A 25,707-nucleotide genomic window follows, 5' to 3' on the forward strand; every position below is an offset into this window, starting at 1 on the left:
ACTAAAGTTAGAATAATACTAGTTTTTATAATTGCCTGTATAGTTACCCTTACTGGAATGTTTTCTTCTCCATATGGCTTCAGGTTATTGTCTGGTGTTGTTTTATTTCGTTCTGAAGGGCTTTCTTCAGCATTTCTTTCAGGATAGGTAGAGTGGTAACAAACTGTCTCAACTGTTGTGTATCTGGGAGTGTCTTACTTTCTCTCACTTTTGAAAGAAAATTTTCTTCCAGACAGGAGTTCTGGTTTATTTTTTTTTTTTCTTTAAGTACTTTAAATGTATCAACCCACTGCCTTCTGGCCTTTACAGTTTCTAGTGAGAAATGTGCCAGTTATCTTTGTCATTGATCCTTAGTATGCAGTAAGTCACTTCTGTCTTGCTGGCTTCAAAATCTCTCTTTGGATTTGCCTTTTGATTATTATGTGTTGTGGTGTATGTCTCTTTGAGTTCATTCTATTGGCATTTGCTGGAAATTACTGGTGTTTATATTTGTGTTTCCTCAAATTTGGGAATTTTTTGGTCATTGTGTCTTCAGATATTCTCTCTGCCTCTTTCTTTTTCTGGGACGCCCATAATGTGTATGCTGTACAGGTTGTTGGTGCCTAACAGGTCCCTTTTGTTCTGTTCACTTTTCTTAAGTCTTTTTTTTTTCTGTTTCTCAGATTCTAGGTATCCACTGTCATACCTTGTAGATTGCTGATTGTCCTTCTGCCCACTTGAATCATCCTTTGAATCCCCTTACTGAATTTTTAATTTCAGTTACTATACTTTTCAGCTTCATATTTTTTGGGAGTTTCTTTTTAGGTTTTGTATTTTTTGATAATATGCATTTTATTCCTATATCTTTTTTTTTTACTTTTTCCACATCTTCCTTTAGTTCTTTGAGAATCTTTAAGGCCGTTATTTTAAAGTCTTTGTCCAATGGATCTACCGTCACACCTTTTTAAGGGGTTTACTTTTTTCCTTTGAAAGGGCCATATTTTCTTTTGTTGTGTGCCTTGTGATTTTTTGTTGTTGCTGTTGTTGAAAACTGGACATTTAAATCTAATAATGTAGTAACTCTGGAAATCAGATTTTGCCCCTTCATTGGGATTTGCCTTTTTTTTTAAAAATTATTGTAGGCTATTTCTGCACATGGCATCAGCTTGAGCTGTAAACTTAAGGTCTTAGATCATTTCTGAGCCTGCAGTTTCCTGGGCATGCGTAATGACTTTTTAATTTCCCCATGTATGTGATCACTTTTAAATGTTTTTAGTGTCTGGTTCTCAAAAAGGGAAATAAGAAAAATGAATAGGGGGAAAATGATTGTTGGCTTTTTAAATTTTCTGGAAGTCACTTCATCTGGAGGGGGAGGGGTTTGTAGTAGTTGGGGGAGATGTAGCAACAATGGATGCCCTGTTTTTTGTATGTACCTCTGTGATCAGAAGCAGCATTCAACGATCCCCATATTTGGAGGATGCGGTGCTTTTTGCTTGCCCTCTTGACTCCCATATGCTGTGTGCCAGCTGCTCCAGGAACATGTGCATAGCTGCCTGCCATGGGAGGTGATTGGAGGGTGAGGGTGTGTGTGTGTGTGTGTGTGTGTGTGTGTGTGTGTGTGTTAATAGTAGCTGCTCTTATGTTAAGAGCTGAATTTGACTGAAATTAATTACAGTTTACCCCAATCCTTCTCCTGGAAGCTGCAAGCCTTTCATACACTCCAGAGATGCAAAATAGTTATATTAGAGAGACTCTGCGTGTGTAGATGTTGTCTAGATTGGGAGATAGATTCCTGGTGTTTCCAATTCCAACGTGTTCTGAGAACCCTGTTCTTAAGTTTTTAAATCTACTGTTACACAGTAAAACTAGTCCTCTAAACTTGATTTACTTTATTTATTTATTTTCTTTTAAAGATTTTATTTGTTTAAGCCCTTGCTGGTGTAGCTCAGTGGATTGAGTGTGGGCTGCGAACCAAAGTGTCGCAGGTTCGATTCCCAGTCAGGGTACATGCCTGGGTTGCAGGCCATGACCCCCAGCAACTGCACATTGATGTTTCTCTCTCTCTCTCTCTCTCCCCCTCCCTCCCTTCCCTCTTTTTAAAGATGTTATTTATTTATTTTTAGAGAGGGGAAGGGAAGGAGAAAGAGAGGGAGGGAAATATCAGTGTGTGGTTGCCTCTCGCACACCCCCTACCAGGGACCTTGCAAACCAGGCATGTGACCTGATTGAGAATTGAACCAGTGAGCCTTTGGTTTGCAGCAGGTGTTCAATCCACTGAGCCAGGGCTAAACTTGATTTACTTTAAAAATTGTGGGTTAGCTGATCAATTTAAATATAGTGTAATCATTAAGAAAGAGGGCTTTAGAGTTACACATTGGTTCAATTTCTGGTTATACCACTTACTAATTTTGTTGGTTTCTTTTTACCTTGGACAATTTTTCTTCAACATTTAATTTCCTCATCTATAAAATAGGAAAAGAATAATGTCCTTTCAAAGAGTTTTTCAAGGACTGAATGAAGTAATAGAAGTAAACCCCTCAGCATCACCACTGGCAGTTAACAAGGTGAAAAGTGTAAATCTCTTCTTCTTAATACTGCTAGTCCTTTTCTTATTATACCTCCTCCAGCTGCTACTATGTTAACATTTATAAAGTACGGTATACTGAATCAGGAGTTTTAAACTTGACTTTGTTTAAAACTCAAAGCTTCAGAATTACAAAAACATTATACGTCTTGCATATCCTTTAAGGCAAATGATTCATTTTTTTAAAAGGAAAGCATCCTGTGAAAGTTACATAGCTAGAAACTTTTGTTCTTTACACTTCAGGGTTAAAGCCCTATAGTTAACAACTAAAAATTCATTCAGATTACAGATTCATGCCATATTGCTTGTGGACACTTTGGGTTCAGTAGTATTCTTTTGCAGTGTTTTTGATTATACCTTAATAAAAGAATTGAAGGTTGAAGCAAGGAGTTAAAAATATACATGTGAGTTACTGGTGACATTATATAAATTACTTGTTATATAAATAGGTGCTGAGGAACGGGGGACTTGCTTGACTAAGAGGCTTTTGATTGCCCTTTCACTTTTCACCTCTCTCAGGGCATATTTTTAGCATGGGAACATGTATTTTTATAGAAAGAAGCCCAGTTATTCATAAACAAATAACAAGAACCATCCAAGTATTCTGCAGTTATTCGTAATGCAGAACAAATAGAACATTAGCATTTAAGTGAAAGCAATTAGATCACTGAATCTCTTTGACTTCATTAGCTACTTTGTATGACAACATTTGCACCCCCCCTCCCCCAGTATAAATTAAGAAAGAAAAGATTTAAGTATGAACTTCTTGGGGTTAATTAATTCTTAATTATAGGCATGTACAATTTTGTTTAGGTATATAGTTTTAGTTGAAACAGTTAAGGAAGAAGTCTGTTAAAGTATTCATTTTTCCTTTTAATAGTTTTTCAGAACCAAATGTGTGCCAGGCATGGCCACTGCAGGTTTGTGTGACCCACAGTTCTTGGAGCCATTGAACTTATAGTGTAGTGGAGAAAAGAAGACGTGTTTGGAGGAGCTGTGATAGCTAGCTAAGTGGGGTCCTAGGGGGTGAGTAGTTAGTTCAGAGTTGTGAGGGAGACATTACAAGAAGACTCAGAAGGAATGAGGCCTGAAAGCTTTGTAGAACATGGAGCGTGCAAGACTGGACCTGCTTCCTCTTGTCTGTAGAGAGAGGCTGCAGGCATTGCAGGTAGTCGGACTGGGTGGTAGATTTCTTTTCCCACACAGGCCACTTGCAGCGGTGTGTTTTAGGGCTTTTTATTTAGTTATCTCTCTGAAGAGATAGATTGGTTGTATGTCTTACTAACAGTAGAGGAGAGATCACCCTTTTGTTTGAGAAGGCAGCATTATTAGGACATGTAAAGCAAACTTGTCTGTGTCAAGTAAACTATATCTAACAGAATCTTATGGTCTCTAATAACATTTCCTTTTAGTGTTGTATTTAAAGTGAGGTAGGACAAATGACATCCTTGGGGGGCAGAGTCAGAATGTGATTGTTTAATAGAGTTAAAGCCTAATTAAAGCTTAGATTTTTATTTTTACTTATTTTTTGTTGTTTATCAAAACCATTGTTACTCTTTATCAAAACTGGCTGTGAGTACTGCAGTACCAGTCTTTTGACCTGGAAGGGAAACAGCTGGTACCAGTGCAGGCAGAATTCAAGTTGCCTGATGGGTGAAGTGGGAGCCTGTCTGATGTCTGATGTCTTAGCTTTCTGTGTAACTTGACTCCTCAGTTCACTTTATCTTTTTATTGTCCGTGTACAAAAGTGGTGTTTTCTTGCCTGCGCTTCTTATACCTGCTGGGGGTTGATTTTTCTAAACATGGCTTTTGTTAGTGGGTACTGATCAAAAATTCATTTCCCTGATTGTGTCCTTGGAAGCAACTTAGGCCATTGCTTAGCAGAAACAAAAGTATTGAGTAGTGGATTCTACAAAAAATAAACCTAACCATTGAGCAAAGGGGCCATTGTTTTTAACAGCAGATTTCTGTCCAGTAGGATAAAGGAATTGCCAGAAGGGTGGCAGAGACCTGCCAACATTAACACCAGAGTTACATGGAAAAAGGTCCACTTACCACCATGTAAAACATTATCGAATGTATAATGAACTAGATAGGTAGAAAGGAAGGTTGGTAGGATTCTTGTAATATTTGTTACTTATTTACCTTTTTTTTATTTTAAGAAAGTGAATAGTATTCTGGTAAGCATGAATTTATTAGCAGGTAAGCATGGAAAATGAAGGATAGGCATGGGGAGAACTAACTTAAGGTTGGAATACAGAATTTTGACTATGTAATCTAAGGCTGTTGACAAAAAGAACTATAAATAAACCTAAGACTGAAGGCAAAAAAAAATAAATAAATAAAACAAAAACCCTACACAAATGTTGTGTTAGTAATTTTTTTCCCACAATGGTATGGTTAGAACTCCAAAACTACTCTGTATTCTAGATTAGAGCAAATTGCTATATATATATATATATATATATATATATATAAAATGGTGATAATGAAAGACAGGTTTTTCACTGTAAGAAGAAAGGTAAAAATAAGGATTGGGAAGGGACTGATCTGAAGTTAGGTTGGAATTGGCAGCTTCAGTATGCATGGCTTTTAACATATGTATAGATAAATATATAGGTAGATAGGTGTTTGTGTGTATGTGTATATAGTCTGTTGTGAAGACCTTGAAGCCATGACACTTCTGAATAATATCCGTTAATAAAAGGAACCAGGGTTCCCTGGAGAAATAGCTAATTCGAATCCTGGGGCAGGGAAGATAAGATAAGCTTGGAACAGCTTGTGGTGCCAAGAATTAAGGAATTGCTAAAAATTGGTGAGAACATGTTAAAAGGACATAGCAGGCAGCCTGTTCAAGGCTCTCCACTGGCTAAAACTGGGACAATTCCAGCAACAAAATAAATAAGAGGATTCAAATTAATAAGTGTAGATGGAATGGACGGTATTAGAAAAAATCATTTGGCTATCACTAGAGTTATGATTGTTTTAGCCAGATGTTTAAATTAAGTGAGCAAAAGTGTAAGGTATATGATATTTTACATAGCTTCAAAGTATTTTCTTATAAGATACTTATTACGTATAAAGGGAAGACTAGTAACTTCATAGTGGGAAATATCTTCACTACCACTTCAGCCACTGTGATCAAAATTAACATCACCAGTAGTGGGACAAACAACAGTGTTCTTCCTCTTTGTTGACTTATTTTTAAAGTAGCTCTTAGTCCAAAAAGGTCTCCTCTTTTCTTTTTCTTGTAGTTTTATTTGTTGACAAAATCAGGTTGGTTGTCCTGTAGAATTCCCCACAGCTTGGAAATTGCTGAATGCATTCTTTTGAAGTAATTTAATGTGCTTCTCTATTTTCTGTAAATTGATGGGTAGGTTAAGAGTGTTGGCTGTACATTATCATGTTAGGAGATTTCAAAGGCCTTATCCTTGGGATTCTGATGCAATTGGTCTGGATTTTTGGCTGTAAGAATATTTAAAAGCTGAGGACTATTGCTCTAGACTAAGTTACCACTGGTGAGGTTCAGCTTCAACTTTTTTTTGCCAAGAATACCTAATAACACCTCTATTTTTAATCACCTCAATCCCAGCTTATTGTGAAGACAACTAAAGTTTGAGAATGACCACATTCCATCTTGACTTTTAGATGGTAAGACTGAATTTTTGTGTTGATGTCTTTTTCTGACGTAGTTGGTAGGAAAAATAGGGACTTGCAAACTGTAGAGAGGAGACATTTGTGGATGTTTCTGAATACCTAGTTACGTACATCACCCAAGATATGTTTGGTGCTTCATTTGGACTTTATTGATTGTAAACCTAATCCTTGGGTAATGCAATATTTTATAAGAATGTTTTTACAGGGCCTTTCCTTCCCATGCCACCATTTTTTCATTGGTCTGGCTGAACAGTAATCTTAAGCTGATGAGACGTGCTGACTTTGAGACGCTTGCCAGCTTCTGTTGTGCTCTGTGTCAGCAGTCTGATCCTTGGAGAGCTTCATGAGGGACAGATAGACCTTCTTGCATGGCCACTGCATTTACCAGTAAAATACAGTGTCTGGCTATTGGAAACCTTGATCTCAGTTTTTTTGAAGGTGAAAGACATGGACTTGCCTAGTCCTTGTACAAGATAGACCAGTAGTACTTCTGATGCTGAATGTTATTAGGAACTTTGCAGAGGGTATCAAGATGACAAAAACCAGGTCATACCCTTGTGAAGATGTAGAGTCGGGGTGAGGCAAATGCATAAATGCTATACCATTAGTGTTACCTTAGTTTAGGGGAAGGGAGCCAGTACTTGAAAACCCACCATATGTGGGCACTGTGCCACACACTTATAAGTGGTGTTTCTGTAGTTCTTGTTGAAATCCAAATAGGTATTATCTGTTTTCTGCTGAGGAACTAGACTCAGAGAAGTTAAGTAACTTGTTTCGGGTTATACAGATGGCAAGGCATAGAATTGGGATTATAAATTGGGATTTAGTATGGTCTGACCTTGACTGGAACAGTGGTTCTCAAACTGTGGTCCCTGGACGAGCAGCATCAACATTCGTGAGAACTAGTTAGAAATGCACTTTCTAGAACCCACACCAGACATGCTCATTTACTCTCAGGTTGGGGCCCAGTAACCTGTGTTTTAACAATCCCTTCAGGTGATTCTGATGCTCACTAATAAGTTTGAGAACCACTGTACTGGAGGTTTTCAGTCTTCTCCTCCCTTTTAAAGGTGTAAATTCTTTGTTTAAATACCAGTTGTTGTTTTTTTCCCCTGAAGCCAAAACATAAAATACATAAAAAAAGCAAAGCTGTTGTATTTGAAGTTGGAGTGGGACCTGGGACCTTGTCTTGTCTTCTCAGCTCTGAAGAAGATGTTTGGTTAGATGGCTGCTGTGCTGTACTGTTACCCCTCCCAGTTGAACATAGGATAGTGTAGATAGATACAAGTGCACTTAGAGAGCATTACAGAAAAACACTGATTGTCTTGTTCTCAACCAGATTAATTAAAAGAACATGGAGTCATTTGGTCATCTTTGGGACAAAAATTCACTACTGATAATAGTGTCGTGGTCCTTTCTACAAAATAGGGCTTGAAGATAAGTGCCCAAAGTGCAAATTCTCTCTTCTATCTAGAATGTGTTTTTATGCATGTAAGCTTCTCTGTGTCAATTACAATCACATTTAGGTGGCATTGTTTTGTGTCATTTACTTTTGGCTTTAATCAACAAGCAGTTGCTTCTTAAATTGAGTGGGTTTGTTTGATTTCTGTAAGTCATTATGATCCATTCGCATTTGGAACTGCTGTCATCAGTATTGTCTTGTCCAAACTACTGTGTCACTGTTACTACTGTTTTCTTCTGCCTGTAAGTGCCTCCTCACATTTATGTAATAGCATCATATGGTTGGATTCTCAGAGCTCCCAGGATAACCCTACTTTCACATGCTTTAGCTATTAAAACAACTGTGGAGAGGTGCCTGGGTTTTTCAAGTTTAATACCTAGCATACCAGATTTTGGGGGACATTAGGTGTCTTTCTGATTACTTGCAAGTGAAACTTGGAAAACATTTATTGTTGAGTTGACCTGAAAACTTTTAATAACTCTTATCTAACACTCCTGAGCTCTACAGAGATGAAGTTACTGTATTTTTCCCCATGGCTTGACTTCTGGTGGGTAATTTCAGCTACCTTTGCTGATTTATTTTTTAAAATCAGATTTCTGTCCATGTGCTTCATGAATTGACAGAATTTGCAAAACTGATTTTTCCCTAGGGATAGTTTATAAACCTATGACAGTAGCTCAATTAGAAAGTATTTACCTTTTAAAAGTAAAGTACTCTCATGTTTGCACTTAATCTAACCATGCCTTTCAGCCCCATTTTCTAGGTCAGTGATTATGAACTTTGGCTGCACATTTGACCCACGCTGGGGAGCTACTAAAAATACATTTTTTGCTTTACCTCGGACCTAATGATTCACATTCTCTAGGGATGGGGCTTAGACACTTGGATTGAAACAAAAAAGAATCCCTGTCTTAGTTTGCTTTTGCTGCTATAACAGAATATAATAATAGGCTGGGTGGCTTAAACAACAGACATCTATTTCTCACAATTTTGGAGGCCTGGGGAGTCTAAGATCAAGGTGCTGGCCAATTTGGTTCCTGGTGAGGACCCTCTTCCTGGCTTGCAGAGGTCCACCTTTTTGCTGTGCTCTCACATGATGGAGAGGGTGTGCTGGGTCTCTCTGATATCTCTTAAAGGGCATAATTCCTTGACAAAGTCCCCATATCTCAATACTATTACATTAGGGTTTAGGACTTCAGTGTGAATTGGGGAAGGGGGAGATACCATTTAATTCACAACAGCCCTTAAGTAATTTTGATTTGAACAAGAATTGGAAACTGATGTATAACAGTGCTTAGACTAGAAAATATGAGTGCATCACCTGGGAATCTTGATAAAATCCAAATTTGGATTTAGTAGGTTTGTGATGAGGCCTGATGCATATAGGACCCATATTTAACTGAATTATTTGTATATCCTAAAGATCTGAAAGTTTCTGCAGTTTTTAAAAAATTTTAAATGTTCAATATTCAACAAATTTATTGAGAGGGCTATACATATGTGTGTGTGTATTTGTGTGTGTGTGTGTATATATATATATGGCTTTTTTTTTTGGTAAAGACTTGTAAACCTGTAGTTTAGTAATATTTGTTTCTAGTATTATTGTTCCTAGTTGATATGACAGAATTAATTATGACTTTAGTTCATGCTCTTCTGCAAAAAGCACCAGGTCATACCCACACTTAACCACTTGCAGAGAAGCACATGGTCTGTTATTGCCAGCATCCCATTGTCTGAAGCTTCAGAGTCCATTTATTAGAGCACCCTAAGATTTCACTAAAATATCCATAGAATGCCCAACCTTCATTTCCTAACCCACTTTTACATTAGAGGAGGGCTGCCTTACAAATAACAATTAAAAAAACAATTGAAATCTTGGTTGCTTCACACTTGTTATTTATGGTATATACTCTGAATAAATGAGTACGTCTGTGCCTCCTAGAGTTACTGTATATCAGGATATTCCAAAGAGTGGGAATTAGAAGAAATGGAAAAACGTAGAGGAAGTATGTCCTGCTTTAGCCCATGCTCAACACCAGTCATCCTCAAGAAGAGAGAACCATGTCTTTCACAGCGAAGGATTGATAAGTCAGCTGCTCAGACTTTGGAAAACACAAATGATTAAGTCTTCATTCACCTCAGAAATCCTCTGAGGCTCAGAGCAACTTATCTATTGCGTGTTCTTGATAAGTAGGTGAGTCTAGCACATTGCTAGTTGACTGGTGTGACTGATTCCTCAGGACTGCAAGAAGCTAATATGCTCAATAGCCTCAGTGTTAGTTTGTTCATGTTTACTCTAGTAAGTCTTCTCTGTTTATTCAGAGGCATGGGATAAAAGCACCTGAAAGTCTAACTTTCCAGGTACAAATAAACTGGCTCAAAGGATATAGCATGAATTTGGAGACTCAACTTGAGCTTTTCCAGGTAGTCCCATACTGTGGAGGGCTGGATAAACCACTTCTTTTATTTTTGTTTTTTTACACTTGTCTCTAATTAGTTTTTAAATGCATCCAATGAAAAATTCTAAGCTTGTCTTATTTGGGTAGGTCTGGGCCATTTAGTAGAGGTAGAGATGCATAATGAAACAGTTATTTCATTCTAACCAGATTGGCCTAGTCACACACTAATTAGATTTCCATTGCTGTGTTTGGAATATTTCCTGGGTGTGTCTTAGCCATTCTTTGCCAACAATTCTTCATGGCTTAGCTGAGGAGAGTTTTCTCAGAATACTGAAGGTTATAACAGTCTTTTCCTCTGAATTTTTAGACTTAATTATCATTGTTGGTAATTTGTGTTATAGCAACTTTTAGTATGTGTGGTTTTGGTATGACTTGGCTCTCCAAACTGAATTATTTATCTCTGCAGGGTATATAGACGTATGAACTTGGTGGTTGTATATATGGTCTATTATTTAATAATTGCTAATTGGTTGCATGAATTAGATCTAATAAATGCCATTATTTGAAATAAATGTAAAGCATCTATGAAGAAATGAAGATATGGTTAACCCCAGGGTATTTTTTAAGTTTAGGTAGATGAGCAAATAATACCTAGTGCTTGATACCTGGGACCGTAGACAGTGGACTTCTATAATAATGTGAGAAAGACATAGCATATCTTTAGATGGTTTACTTTCAGATGATTAAGATGACTACTTTCAACTAAATTTATGTGATCTTGTATAATTCTCAAAATTGAAGCATTAGTTCAAACCATTCAAAGATTTTTTTCATCTGAAAACACTCATTTAATCAGAGAAAATTAAATGTTTACATGAAAGCCTAGTAATAATAATATAAACTAGCTGCCAATTTTTTCCATATTGGCTGCACCTTTTGACGGTTCCATCGGCAGTGTAACAATGTTTGTTTTCTCTACATTCTTTACTATCTGTGTAAGTTTAGCCATCCTAGTGCCAGTGAAGTGGCATCCCATTGAAGTGGTATCCCATAAGTGAAGTGGTATTCCCTTATGGCTAATGATTTTGGGGGTTTTCTAATGTGCTCTTATTGGTTGTGTATCTTTGTAAAAATATATATTCAGAAATTTTACTCAGTTTTAATTGGGTTATTTGTCCTTTTGTTATTGGATTGTAGGGGTTTATAGCTACAAGGCCCTTGTCAGGTAAATGACTTGCAAATATTTTCTCCTGTTCTGTGGGTTGTCTTTTTCACTTTTTGGTGTTCTTTGCAGTACAAGAATTTTAAATCTTGGTAACGTTCAGACTTTTTTTGTTTGTTTCTTGTACTTTTATTGTCATGTTTAGGGAATGGTGGTCAAGAAGATCTAAGTTCAGTATTTTCTTCTGAGTTTCATATAGTGTAAGCTCTTATATTTAGATTTGAGTTAATTTTTATATATGGTGTGAGGGAGGGGTCCAGTTTTATTCTTTTTGTGTGGCATCCAGTTGTCCCAGTACCATTTATTGAAAAGAGCCTTCCAATATTCTTTACCATGGTGAATAGGATTATTATTTAGCATATAAGAAAGCTAGAAATCTAGTGTAATTCTCAATATATACATCTAGTTTATTATCATGTCCTGTCATTTTTACCTCAGCTCGTATTCCCTACCACCCTTGTCCAAACTACACTGATCTTTTGTTTCAACTCACTTGATAGTGTCCAAACTGGTGTAGTCTCATCAGTCTTACCCTTCACTTTTATTATTTTCCAACTTGTGCCTGTCTTTTCTTTTTCTTTCTTCCTTCTTTTTCTTTCTTCTTTTTTACAACCACAGTTCAAGGTCTTCCTTTTTGCTCTTAGGATTAAGACAAAAACTCCACAGTATGATCTATAGGGCCAGGTAGGAGGCACACATACTTATTTGGCCTCATTTTGACTTTTATGCCTTCTTGATTTCTTCAATCTAAATAATTCTCAGAAAAATATTTCCATATCTTCCCTCTACCACAGCTGCCAGCCTGCCTGCATCCTGTGTTACTCTGCCTTCCCACCTGTAATTTTGTATGAATTTTCCATTCCCTTATCTAAGGCTAACCCTTCTACAAATTCTCCAGGTTTCATTCCCTTTCATTGAGGCAGAAATATCACTTGATCAGTTGTTCCATTTCCCATCTGCATTATCAGTTTTTCCTCTAATTCTGATCAATTTACAAACATGTTGTTATTTCTTCCATGTTAAAAAAGAAAAACAACTCCCCTCCACCCCAGCTCTTGACCCTGTGTTTCATTCTGGAGTCCAGTGGTCAGTTCTCAGTCTTCATCTTAACTTTTTAGTAACATTTATCCAAGATATATGTTTAGTAACATACATCCTCCTTGAAATACTTGCTTTTTCAAAAATATCAGCTTTTGCCAGACACATGCAGCACTCTTTGTTCTAACTTCAGAAGATGGTCTCTTACAGGTTCACCTTTTGGTTTTGGTGTTGCCTTCCTTCATATGGCAGCTCTTTCTGAATTTAGAGAGTTATCATCATGCCCCTTCAGTATCTTATCCTTCATTAAATAAAATAATCTAATTTCTCTTGATATTTTTTTAGCTGTTTTTAAGCCCATAAACTGTTCCTGAGAGATTTTATATAAAATATGCTCCAACATAGACCCTATCTATGCACCAACTACCAGAGGATTACTTTCAAAAGATTTTATGAATAAGGCTCTTGTTTTGCAACTTGGATACTAGAAATGGCAATTTCTAACAATTAGTGAAAGACAAGTATATACTTCAATAGAAAAATTCTTGCACCTGTAGCTTTACTAATCTTTTTTAAATTGATTTCAGGGAGGGAGGGAGATAGAGAAATATTGATTTTTTTTAAAAAAAATGAATGCATTGGTTGATTCTTTATGTTCCCTGACTGGAGATCTAACCCACAACCTTGGTATATTCGGATGACACTCTAACCAACGGAGCTACCCAGCCAGGGCAAGCTTCGCTAATCTCCGATTAGTAATTTAGTTCTGTGTTGAGCTCCTTGTACTATCAAAATATACATATGAATATTAAATAGTTTGGGTAAAAAATAGCCATTTGAGTGCTTATTACTAGTGGTTCAAATGCTATATTAATGGATGATACAACTTTAGGTACTTTTTATCCCCAATTTTATATATGAAGAGACTTGAGGTACAGGAATCTTAGAAATAAAAGATTTCCAAAAGATTTTCTTAGTCACATTGTCACTGCAGGCAAAATCAACATATTGATCCTTCTGGCTTTTGTTTTTTGATCTTACAAGATAAAATAACCATATCAGACTTGTTAGGTCTCATTGCTTTAAGAGTCAAGTAATTTGGTGGAAATTTTCTCCAATATTTAACTGAGGGATGGTTCATGTAGCCTTTCTGCTGTCCTACTTGGTTTGATGGGATTTAAATAAAGGCATGCAGTGACTCTAAAACATCTGTATATCTTTTGTGAAATTTCCAATGTTTCTTTTAAAAGAGGTTTTAAATTTTCAAATTATATAAAAGTATCATGCTATAAAATAATTTCGAGATTTCAGCCTGTCTATAGTTTCCTCAGAATTTGTAGTCACTAATATCTTGCCATTAAGAGTAGAAAAATACTTCTCTTTTCTTTTAAGGTACTTCTTACATTTAACAATGCCTTTTTAATAAATGAGATTAAAAACATGTAGTATTTAAGTGTTTTTGAACTTGGTCACACTGAGGAGAACCTTTTCTCCACAGCTCTTTATCATTTTATGAAATAAGTGCAAAAATTTTTTTGTGGGCACAGGCCCCCAAAATGACATTTTAATAATAGAAACTTTAAAAATTATCCTTCTTTCATCTCATTTGTTGTCTTAAAGAAGTGTTACCTTAAAAAAATTTAGGGGAATATTTTATCTTAAACATGTTGATTATCCAAGATTGAAAACATTTCACCTGAAAACTGAAAGACTTGTGTCTCGGCAGCAAGGTGGTCACTTCAGTTGCAGTACTGTTTTAATCAGTGGATGTGTGACAACTGAAGTGTTTTCTTCTTTGAAAGTTTCAGTGGTGAACTTTTTGTCTTTCTTTTTCCTACTTACTCAAAACTTTTTTTTTTATCAGTAAAGAACTCAGCACAGGATCCAAGACAAGTTTGGGTTCAGGATTTATTTCTAGAAGTGTGTTGAACAGTTTTTGCTAGGTATGTACTTAGGAAGCTGCATAACTAGGTATATGGTTACTGTCATCTCTGGGACTTGCTCTGCTTGTTCACAGTCCCTTCACTAACCTGCACATCCTCTGTTTGGTTTCTTTTGCTTTTTGCTTTTCCTCTTGTTTGGGACTTTAAATCTGACTTGCTCTTTTGGTGCTTCATTAGAGTAGCTAGGTATCCTTTCTGGACAGTTAAGAAATGAGCTGACCAACAGGAGGAGTAAAATGGCAAAAGCGTAGCTGTTCCTTGTCCTTTGTGTTAAACATAGTAAGTTTAGAGGATTATGACTATATGCAATCATTAGGATCTGCCAGACAGGACATCTGTTTTACTTTTTACTCATTACACTGGTGTAGAAATAGCATCTTTTTAATTTAATGTGAAAATTATTTTGTGTTCTAGCTGGCACTGGTGGCCTAATTTTTGAAATGTGCTTTCTGGAAAAATCACATGGTTAGTATAAAATTATCTTATTAGTACTAGATACTCATTTTTAGTCTGAAAATACTTGTTTTCTAACTGTGGAAAATAAGTTGCTGTGGATGTTTGAGTTATTATTTATTCTAGACTGCATAAAAATGTTTGGCATATACAAATATTTTCTTTTGGTTTAATTTTCTAGGTTGCACGTTTTCAAAAAATTCCTAATGGTGAAAATGAGACAATGATTCCTGTATTGACATCAAAGAAAGCAAGTGAACTACCAGTCAGTGAAGTTGTAAGCATTCTCCAAGTAAGTGCTTGGGGGGCAGGGAGAAAGGAGTATATAGTAAGGTCAGTTGCTTTGACCCTAGGTAAGTGCTGTCCAATAGAATTTGCGTGAGGACAGAAGTACTCTCTTCTGTGCTCTCCATTGTAGTAGTCACTAGTTAGAGTTAGACATGATTATTGAATACTTGAAGCGTGGCCTGTTTAGGGGAGGGACTGAATTTAATTTTACTTAATTTTTATTTACTGAAATTTAAATAGCTGCATGTGGCTGGTTGCTACCTGATTGGACAATGCCACTCTAGATCATTAACATTACCAGGACTTTTAGTACTGTGTAAGGATTAGTTGAATTAAAATAATTAACTATTAACATAAATAGAATTAGGAGTTTATCTTTTTTTAATGTTTTCTAAAGTAAAAGCTACGTACAAGTTCAGAACTGCAAAAGACTTTAATCTTTTTCTAATTTTGAAAATGCAATCTAATAAAACATGAAGAAAAGAGTATTTTTTATTTTTCCTTAGGAATTCACATACTTTAATGATGGCATTAAAATATTGCTTGTTCTTTATTTGAGGGTTTTCTTTTTGATTGTTTGATTTATACTCTGTTTTAAAACCACTTATTTTAAATCTATTTAAGTGTTGCAAGATTTCATTATTGGAGTGTATTATAAAACTTTGGCCAGAGAAACTAATTATTTTAGGGGTGTGGGTAATTTCATTCCTTTTTTTTTAAGATTTTATTGATTTATTTTTGGAGAGTGGGGAGGGAGGAAGCGGAGGAAAGAAACATGGGTGTGAGAGAGAAACATTAATCGGCTGCCCTCTCAGGCATCCCGAGAGGGGACCAAACCCACAACCCAGGCAGGTGCCCTGACTGGGAATCAAACCAGTGGCCTTTCGCTGTGTGGAACAGTGCCCAACCAACTGAGCTGCACTGATCAGGGCTAATTTCATTCTTTAATGATAGTTACAATAATGAATTATGAGAGACAGTGGCTAAAGAATGTAGGTGGTATTCATAGAACATAAAATATCCCAATAACCAGTTCTTCTCAATGTTCTTCTTCATCGTTTTGAGTAATTAGGAACCACAGATTTTCTGCCTGTATTAATTGTATACAGTATTTTGTCATGTGTAATGCAACCCTTTTGCCCAAATTTTTGAGAAAGAAATAAGGATACACATTATAAATAAGTAGTACCTGAAATACCTTGTATCTGTTTTTGTGTTTTGTCATTATTTGTTAAATAAAATTTCTTGTATCATAATATGTTCAAAAATAAATGCTGAAATTCTTTTATAATACAAAAAATAAGTATCGAAATATAAATAAGTAATTGAATTAAAAAATTAAAATGAAAGATTTTTTCCTGAAAGTTTGGGCTGAAAATGTGGGTGCGCATTATACATGGGAGTCCATTATACAGGGCAAAATACTGTCCTGTATAACACTGTCCAAAGGGAAAAGGTAATAAATACCATCTTCAAAGTTTTGATAGGCTTTAGAGAACAAGGAAGGTTGTTCTAGCCCATTTAATGTTCTTTTGGAGAAACTAATTTTAGAAAACAAAACAACAATGAAAACAAAGATAATTAGAATATACTGATATTTTGCTTTCTGTAAGAGTGGCTGGTTTCTATTCTTCCTTTCCCCCCCACAGGAAACCATTTTTGTTTTGTTTTTGTTCATTAGACTCTCATTGCTTACATTAAAAAAAAATTTATCGAAGTATAATTTACGTAAGATAGACCATATCCATATTTAGTGTACAGTTTGCATTTTGACAGATGTAACCACCACTGCAATTAAGATACAGAACATTTTCATCATTCCCCGAAACTCCCTTATGTTCCTTTGCAGTTAACCTGTATGCCTCTGGCCCCAGGCAACCACTGATGTGCTTTCTGTCCCCATATATTTGCTCTCACTGTTGTAGAAGTTCCTATAAATGTGTCATACAGTAGGTACTCGTGTGTGTTTTTCTTATTTTGTCCTCTGCCAACCTTTTCAGTAACTTTTATATGTAAACTGTAATAGGCGGATCTTCAGAATGGTCTAAACAAATGTGAAGTAAGTCATAGGCGAGCCTTCCATGGCTGGAATGAGTTTGACATCAGTGAAGATGAGCCACTATGGAAGAAATATATTTCTCAGGTGAGATATTATTTCTTCCTCTGTTGTGTAATTTACATGTATTTTTCTCAGTGTAGTTACTTTTGTTAAGTTATTTGTGAAAGGAAATAATCTTTTAAAATGTTTTTTACCTAAATTTTTCCATTTGTATACTGTTAGGTTGGAATTTCTGTAAGTTTTAGTATACAAATCTTCCAGGGTTTGTGGGCATATTACACAGAGGTGATACTGTTAATAGTAGTTTCCTTTGCAGATGTCTAACTTACACTTTTTAATTATAGGAATGCTAATATTTTTTAAAGTAATATGGTCAGCTTAGAAAATTAGTAAGTTTAATAATTTGAATCCAGACCTCTTGGGTACATATTTCTCCTTTATTGGTAGTATCTGTATGATTTTATTATCCTCTGAGCCTTGTTTATAAGTGGGGATAATGATCATAGGAGATAGTAAGCTATCAATAGATGATAGCTATTTTTAATAATATTTTATCAATAGCCTAATCTTTTCAGAAGGACTTATTATAGGATTTTATCTTATCTTGACAGCAAGTTATGTTAGTGTGAAAAGTTCTAAGAATTCTACTGCCAACTTTCAAATTGTAGGGTTATTTTACCAAATTCCTTTTTAATAAGGAAAACTTCTAATGCCTTTTAACCCACAGATTCCTATTTTTTTTTTATTAAACAAGGATCTGTGCTTAACTTTTCTAAAGGGCCTTGTCTGTTAATGAACCCAAATTTACCAGTATTATCTGTGCAAAGGAATTTGTCTAAAGTAGAAATACTGAATTTTTAGACATTGAGAGAACCTTGTGTGTGTTTGTTTTATTTTATGGAATATTTTTATATGCATATTTATGTTCTGACATTTCCATATTACCTAGAGCTTCAGGAAGTTTCCTCTGGATTTATAAACTGCAGTGATTCAGCTTATCCCTAGGCAGTATGATTTCGTGTTTTACTTTCTTTATCCTCTTTCAAAGCTAGAGTACCTGCATCATGAGATTGCTGTGAGAATGAAATGAAACCGTGCCTATCATGTAGTTAAGTACAAGCAACAATTGATAGTAAATATTAGTTGTCAATCATAAAGCATTAGTTGACTCTGCTTCTCTACAGATAACACAATTTGTTTTGCAAACATTTGTCTGGAGCCCACAAGGGGTGTCCTTAGTACTATGGCACAGCTTTTTTAAGGGGAAATGAAAAACACCATGGGCCTTGTCCTCAAAGGACAAGTAGTGATGGTAACATCTAACACTGAAGAGTGTTTTATGGTTTACACAGTGCTTTAATATAAATTCTTAGTTGATCCTACCACAGTGTTTGGTATAAGGTACTATTTTACTAGATGAAGAACCGGTAGGGCTTAAAGAGATTAAAAATCACACACACGCGGCAAGAGCTGGATTCAAACTGGAACTCTGATTCAGTCAAATGTGTGGTTTGTCAGCCCTGCACCACATTTCAGTTGTAGTTTTATTTTGCAGAAGCAGTGATTTGTAGTCTTCTTTGCATTAAAGTCACTTGGGGGAGTGCTGTAAAAATGCTGAAGCCTGGGCCCCATGCCCAGAGATTCTGATTTAATTGCTCTGGTGTGAACCTGCGCATTTGTTAAGAGTGATTCTGATATGAAGCAAGGTTGGAACCACTGTACTAGGGAATGGAGCCCTAAAGGGAGGGGGAAGTGGTGACACTCACCTCAGAGTGGTGGTATCCAGGGGCTGGGGCTCTCTGCTGGGTTGGGTTCTTTGTAGCCTAGTACTTGGCAGATTTGACTGCAATTGGCACCACTGCATCAGAGGAAGAGATTCTGGCAATAGAGTTCTGACATTTCAGGAATAGGATGTCCCACTAAAAAAAAGTGGGGTGGCTCTGGTGCTTAGTCATTTAAGTGCTACCTGATCAAGTTGGAACTGTAGTCTTGTTTCTTTATATACTATTGGTCTTGCCAGAATGGATATCAGGAAAAGCAATCTTAGGAAAAGGCTGCTTCTGTGGAGGGCATCTTTCTGTTCTTTGCTGCCCTAGGTGGCTATTCCTGTGGTATGTGGGTCTACCACCGAGTTGTAATCTGCACTAACTTTTCCTTAGTATAGGAATGTTGAGGAATGTTTTAAGCTAGTAATTTAGGTGTTGGACCCAGTGTTTCACTTAAGTCTTTAGCTTAAACATCATTTCCCACTTATTCTAGCTTCAGAAATCCAAAACAGCTATATATATTAATATACTGAAATACATGTGCACTGTAAGAAGTTGGTAACTCCTTAGTTTTAAGTATTGATATTTAATTTTCTTTTTATCTGAAAGGGGGATGTTATAAAGTGGTAACTTAAATATAGTTAAGTGTAACTTTTTGTTACTTGAAGAGATAAATAAACTAAATGTAGACTTGTTTTTCTTTCTTCAAGCTTTTACAGTGATGGAACCCAACTGTCATTCATACAAAACTGTTGAATTGCTGTTTGTTTTCACTTTCAGTTTAAAAATCCCCTTATTATGCTGCTTCTGGCTTCTGCAGTCATCAGTGTTTTAATGCATCAGTTTGATGATGCTGTCAGTATCACTGTGGTAAGGAAACATATATGTTCATGTTTTACACTGTTGGTTAACTATATAAATTAGGATTGGCTTTTATTTTGAAAAATGAATTAAGAAATGCATTAATGTTTTTTCAGGGGTTTTTTTTGTTGTTAATATCCAACTTGCTTTTAGTTGTAATCCCAAAGTGTTCAAGGGTCAGTGATTGGCACATGTAAGAATTATTTAACAATTTGGTAATATTTTATAATAATTTTCAATTTGTTTTACTTTCTAATTGAGACTACATTTTGACTAACTGTGAACTAAAGCCTCATGTTTGTGAAACTAAAAGTATTATTAAACAATATATATTATATTTACTATGTAAGATTTTACTCTTTCCAGCTAGGTTATTCTTTCATTGAAAGCTTTCTCCTCTTTTTTTTTCCCCTTGCCCCTTGTTTCATTATAGTATAAAAATTTATAGTAAGTACAACCACTGATTAAAGTAAGTGTATTAGGCTGAGAACACAGTTGAAATTAATGTAGATGTGCAATTTTCAAACCCTTGCCTGTGGACTCCCAGCAGTCTCTGAGACCCTTTCAGGGAACATGTGAGGTCAAAACTATTTTCATGATACTAAAACATCATTTGAAATCACCTTCTCCAGGTGATCTCAGTCTTTTCACGGTAGATATTTGCATTTGGTACAAAAGCAACAATTGGTAAAACAGAGCCTTGGCTTGACTCAAGACAATGGCAACAGACTATTAGTATTTATGGTTTTCTTTCCTTATTTCTCTTAGGAATGTTTTTGATAAAACAGGGATTTTATTAAATCTTGACTCTTGAGTACATACCTTTTTAGTATTCTGGGTAAATGGAAAGTACACATAAAGGACTTTTATATATTGAAGTATAGTGGTTGTCTTGAGAAAGGGTGATTGTGGTGAGCTAAACCAGCCTTTCACTTGAAAGAATGATTGATAACAAACTGGTTATTAAGACTAGACTAACAAATACTTCTTTTGAAAGTGAGTAAAATGAGCCTTTCACTTCAAGAAAAACAACTGTCAAAATTTGTTGCCAGTGATAAAATTCAAGTTTTCAAGTGATAGAATTTTGCAAAATTTTTATGTGCTACTACATGCTAGATAGCTTCCCAGTATTTAAGACTTTATTCTAATGAGATCAGTAGTGAGTTCAATGAATGTGATTTTTTTTACTATTACAAAATGTGTTAGCATTTGGAAGATTCGAATAACCAGGTGAATCAGTGTTTTGTAAGTGACCAGAGCATGAGGTTACACAATTTTTAATATAACAGGATATGAAAAGTTCATTGATAAAGTCTTGTATTCTACACTGCACAATATTTTTAAGTAGCTAACACCTAATTTTGGTGTAGCAGCAAAGAAGACTACTCACAATCATCTGGAAAGGCTTTTAAAGCATTCCTCCTTTTTCCAACAATATCTGTGTGAGGCTGGATTTTCTTTATATACTTTGGCCTAATCGATGTAGTACCATAGATTGAATGCAGAGGCAGATATGAGAATACAGCTTTCTCTTAAGACAGGCATTAAAAATAAAAAAGTTGAAAACTTCCACTTTTCTCACAGTTTTTATTTTTGAGGGGGAATATATTTTTTCATTAAAAATGTTATGTTAACATGTAATGGGTTTATTATTTTTAGATGAATTAATAAGTAGAAATTAAAACAGTAATTGAAAAAGTATTTAATATGGCAAATATCAAGAGATATTACCTATATAAATGAAAGCTAGTCCTCAGTTTTTTAGAGCATTAAGGGGTCCTGAGATCAAAAAGTTTGAGAAGCTGTCTTAGGGGATGCAATGTTTTCCCCACAGAGCGGGGCAAAGTTGTGATTTCTTCCCCAGATGATCTCAATACTTAGTGTCACATGTCTTGGAACTATAGATAGAGGTGGAAAAATAAAATACAATTAACAGTTATTTCTGAAATTATAATGTGTGATTTAAAAGGATTTTGTTTTGTTTTGTTTTGTTTAGGCAATACTTATCGTTGTTACAGTTGCCTTTGTTCAGGTGAGTAGGTGGCCTGTTTTGCCAACATGAAAATGATGTTTTATTTAATTGCTTAAAAAATCTAAGGTAACTTATGGCAGAATCTGTAGTTACTAGGGGATGATAATGTTGGTCAGAACAATTTATCATTTATTTATGAAATAATTTTAGAAACAACTCTCCAGGGAAGTTTGTGGGACTAACTTGACTGCTTTGATTTAGGTAGTGGCTTGAAGAAAATCTAGTTTTTTATTTGATGGTGTTACAGATAATGGAAGAAGATGGAAACAAAAAGCATAGTAATATATATAAGGATTTAAAAAATTTTCCAATTGAAAAATTCAGTCAGAGTTTAAATGCCTCATTCTTCCATAGACAGGATGTTCTGATCTGGATCAGACTCCCTACTTAGCACAGACATTGGAACAGTGAAATAAACATGTGAAAGGAACTCCTTTTAAAAATTAATTTGAATAATGTGGAGATAATGTCAGAATTTTTATTGACTATTATAGACATGAATACAAACATAGGCTTAGTTTTATGTTTATTTAAATATGATACCTTCTGAGAACAATGTTAACAGGTTTCATTTTATTAACTAAATGTTCTAAAGCATGGTTAATAAGGATATAAGCAAGGATTATTCTGGTCGAAGGAAAAATGTAATATATATATGATCCTGAAGTTGTTTTGAGTCTTAAGACCGTATTTTAAGTGATTGTGGTTGTTTTCACATGACTTATTCCTTGGATATTTACTGTCATCCTACAGTAATATCTAATTTAGTAAGTATATTAGTTTTATAGAAACCCAGAGTAGAAAAACCAGTTAGAATCAGATTGTCTGTAGCAAGTTTGTGAGCTCTATCAGTACTGTCAGGGATCCTGTTTCTAGGGAATCTTCTTGCTTAAAATAGACAAAAGTTGCCCTAGGGCTGGTGGACCTGGGTAGGCCAGCAGAGTTTGTTCAGGCTATCATTCAAGGCAGCTATTCACTCAGCCATGTGGGCAGTAAGACCCACTGGATCAGTAACTGGAACCTTTTTGTATCTTTAATAATGCTGTAGATGCATGGAATGACTTTCTTCATTAAGGATCCTTACAGCATTATCACTGTGTGTGGAATACCTTAGTAGCTTGTTGTTTTGGTAGAGAGCTCCTACACTCAAAATAAACCAAACAAACATAAAATTGCAATTAAAAATTATTTATTTTTAGAGAGAGGGGAAGGGAGGGAGAAAGAGAGGGAGAGAAACCCATTGTGTGGTTGCCTCTTGCACACACATACTGAGGACCTGGCCCACAACCCAGGCTTATTCCCTGACCAGGAATCGAACTGGTGACCCTTTTGTTCCCAGGCTGGTATTCAGTCCACCGAGCCACACCAGCTAGGGCTAAAATTGCAATTTTAACATAGTCGATGTGGAATTTTACACAAAGGTAGTGTGTCATTCACTTTAAGTGCAGCTGCTGAAACCATCTACTAAATATCTTTATGATAGGTCAGTGAAGGAAAACTCAAAGAATCAAAACATTTATGAAGACTCCAGTTTCAGATTGGTAGATCTGGTTTCTTGTACAGATGTGAGTCGTTCTCCCAAGGTACCTATGAAACCAACAAAAATTCTATAAACAGCAATTAAAAACACCTGCTAAAAAAAAGATCCTATGTATTGTCACTTGAACTTGTCATAGTGCTTTGTCAAAAAACTATCAGAAATACCAGAAATTTGTAGTGCTTTATCATTATTTAATATTTGTGTTTTTACCTGTGTTTTAGGAGGGAAGTACTTTTTATATTTACTTTATATCTGCCCTTTTTTCCCTATCTCTTTTTAATTTAATTCCCCATCCTATTATGTACCCTCATAGCCATAAAATAGCTAATTGTTTTATATAGTCATATACTGATGCAACCTACAATAAATTTAAAATGATAACTTTTAGGCATCTATTAAAGATGGCTATCGGGTTTTTGGTGGTGTGTTATGTTAAATGGTCATTTTGATAATGGAGGTATCTTGTAGTTTTAAGGAATAAAGGCTAAGAAATCTGAAGAGGGAGGTAAAGATTGGGCAGCTTTTATGTCATTTATTTCTAGGATCTAAGATTGGTGAGTGTTTTCTAGCCTGTTATGGAATTTTTAGATAACACTTCCAAATTCCTTAATATCCTTGGGGAGGGATGTCTTGTAATTTTTATATTTATAGATTTACCTCACTGTTACACTTGTTCCCCTTGCCCAGGTGAAGACTGATTTAGTTCTAAGTTATTCTTATACAACTTTGCATTTTTTATTTGAAAAAGATTGTGATGGGTATGAAATTCTGATTTGTACTAACACTGCAGTCATTTTAAAACACTCCCCACCTTTCACTCCCACTACTTCTTCTCCCTTTTTCACCTGAGACCAAAAGATTGACTCTGGCTGGTATGGCTCAGTTGGTTGGATGTCATCCCACAAAATGAAAGATCACTGGTTCAATTCCCTGTCAGGGCACATGCCTGGATTCCTTCCCCTGTTGGGGTGCACAACAAGAGATAATCAATCGATGTGTCTCTCCTTTGCTTTCTCCCTTCCTTTCCATTTCTCTCTAAAAATAAAAAAAAATCAAAAAACAACTAAAGTCTTTAAACAGGAAAACAAAATTGGTGTGCTAAGTACAGTCATGAGACAGAAGTAGTATTGTTGTATGAAGCAAGACTGCCCATGGAAATATGTACTAAATAGTATCACAGTTGGGGCTTCTGCAGATTTCCACTTACGCATAATTCAGGGTGATATCAAAAGTGTCTATCAAGGTAGGGCAAGCCACATCTTACTCCTTGCTTAAGGTATGTTCTTTTCAAGCAGACTTACCCCATAAACCTTTTCAGTTAGCAAGGATCTAAATCCTCAAATCAGATGTTGCTTGCACTTAAATGTCTTTGACTTCTTTGATCATTAAACACTAGAAGAAAAATTAATTTAAGGCTCAGTGAACTTAATTTATAATAACCAAAAATTATATACTCTTTGGACATACTAATCACTTTTCATTTTCTGATAAATAGCTTGATTTTAGGTTTTCACACTGAATATTAAAATATAAAATTGGGACTATTTAATAAACAAAATTGGTCACTGCAACATTTAATAAGGGGCAAGCTTTTATTTGCAGAATGTAATTGCACATAAAGGAAAAGATAAGAATTAGGAAATTAAAAAAAAAGATTTTATTTGCTTATTTTTTAGAGGGGAAAGGGGGCGGAGAAAGAGAAGGAGAGAAACATCAATGCATGAGAGACATGGATCAGTTGCGTCTTGCGTGTCCCCAACCAGGGAATTGGCTTGCAACCCAGGCATGTGTCCCAACTGGGAAATAAATGGGAGACCTTTCAGTTTGCGGGATGAACTCCAGCCTACTGAGCCACACTGGTCAGGTCTAGAATTGGGAAATTTTAAAATAATGATTGAGATCAGTATTTAATTAAGTTTGATATGGAATATGTTCTTAGAAACAGACATATTTACATTTCTTTATAAATGTTGATTTTAATATTTTGTTCTGCTTTTTTTTTTACATAGGAATATCGTTCAGAAAAGTCTCTTGAAGAACTGAATAAACTTATGCCACCAGAATGCCATTGGTATGTTCCTGTCTCTGATAGGGATGTCTACTCTTAAAAATAGAAACTGAATGTACTAGTGGGATAATGCACTGTGGTCTCAAACTTGTTAAACATAAGATAGAAGTCATTAATCTGACATTAAACAGCTTCACGCCCTGTTCAGTGTAGCACGTTGTACTACTGATACTTTAAAGTTCTGATTTTGATATTGCCAAGACGCATGGATTTGTTCAACAGATGTATTTGTGTTTGTACAACCATGTGCTAAGCACCGTTGTGGGGACAGTGCTACACAAAAAGACCAAGAGGTTATTTTTCCTTAGGCATACCCACTGGAGATCAGTTTTTAAAATAGTGTCATGGCTTTCTTT

At 35.5% G+C, this 25,707-nt stretch overlaps 1 protein-coding gene across 5 annotated transcripts in view; it reads left to right on the top strand.

Moving 5' to 3' along the window:
- Nucleotides 1-25,707, top strand: part of ATP2C1 (ATPase secretory pathway Ca2+ transporting 1) — a 117,246-nt gene that overhangs the window by 36,747 nt on the left and 54,792 nt on the right. For 4 of the 5 annotated variants that reach the window (XM_028518264.2, XM_028518266.2, XM_028518265.2 and 1 more), the window contains 5 exons: nucleotides 14,919-15,029; nucleotides 17,052-17,168; nucleotides 19,631-19,720; nucleotides 21,708-21,743; nucleotides 25,293-25,354. In XM_028518264.2, coding sequence (XP_028374065.1) covers nucleotides 14,919-15,029; nucleotides 17,052-17,168; nucleotides 19,631-19,720; nucleotides 21,708-21,743; nucleotides 25,293-25,354 — 416 coding nt within the window. Of the gene's footprint in view, nucleotides 1-14,698; nucleotides 14,750-14,918; nucleotides 15,030-17,051; nucleotides 17,169-19,630; nucleotides 19,721-21,707; nucleotides 21,744-25,292; nucleotides 25,355-25,707 lie in introns of all 5 variants that reach the window. The other variant, XM_036030640.1, reaches the window with a different exon arrangement.

This window comes from Phyllostomus discolor, chromosome 7 (assembly GCF_004126475.2).
Source record: "Phyllostomus discolor isolate MPI-MPIP mPhyDis1 chromosome 7, mPhyDis1.pri.v3, whole genome shotgun sequence".
Lineage (NCBI taxonomy): Eukaryota > Metazoa > Chordata > Mammalia > Chiroptera > Phyllostomidae > Phyllostomus > Phyllostomus discolor.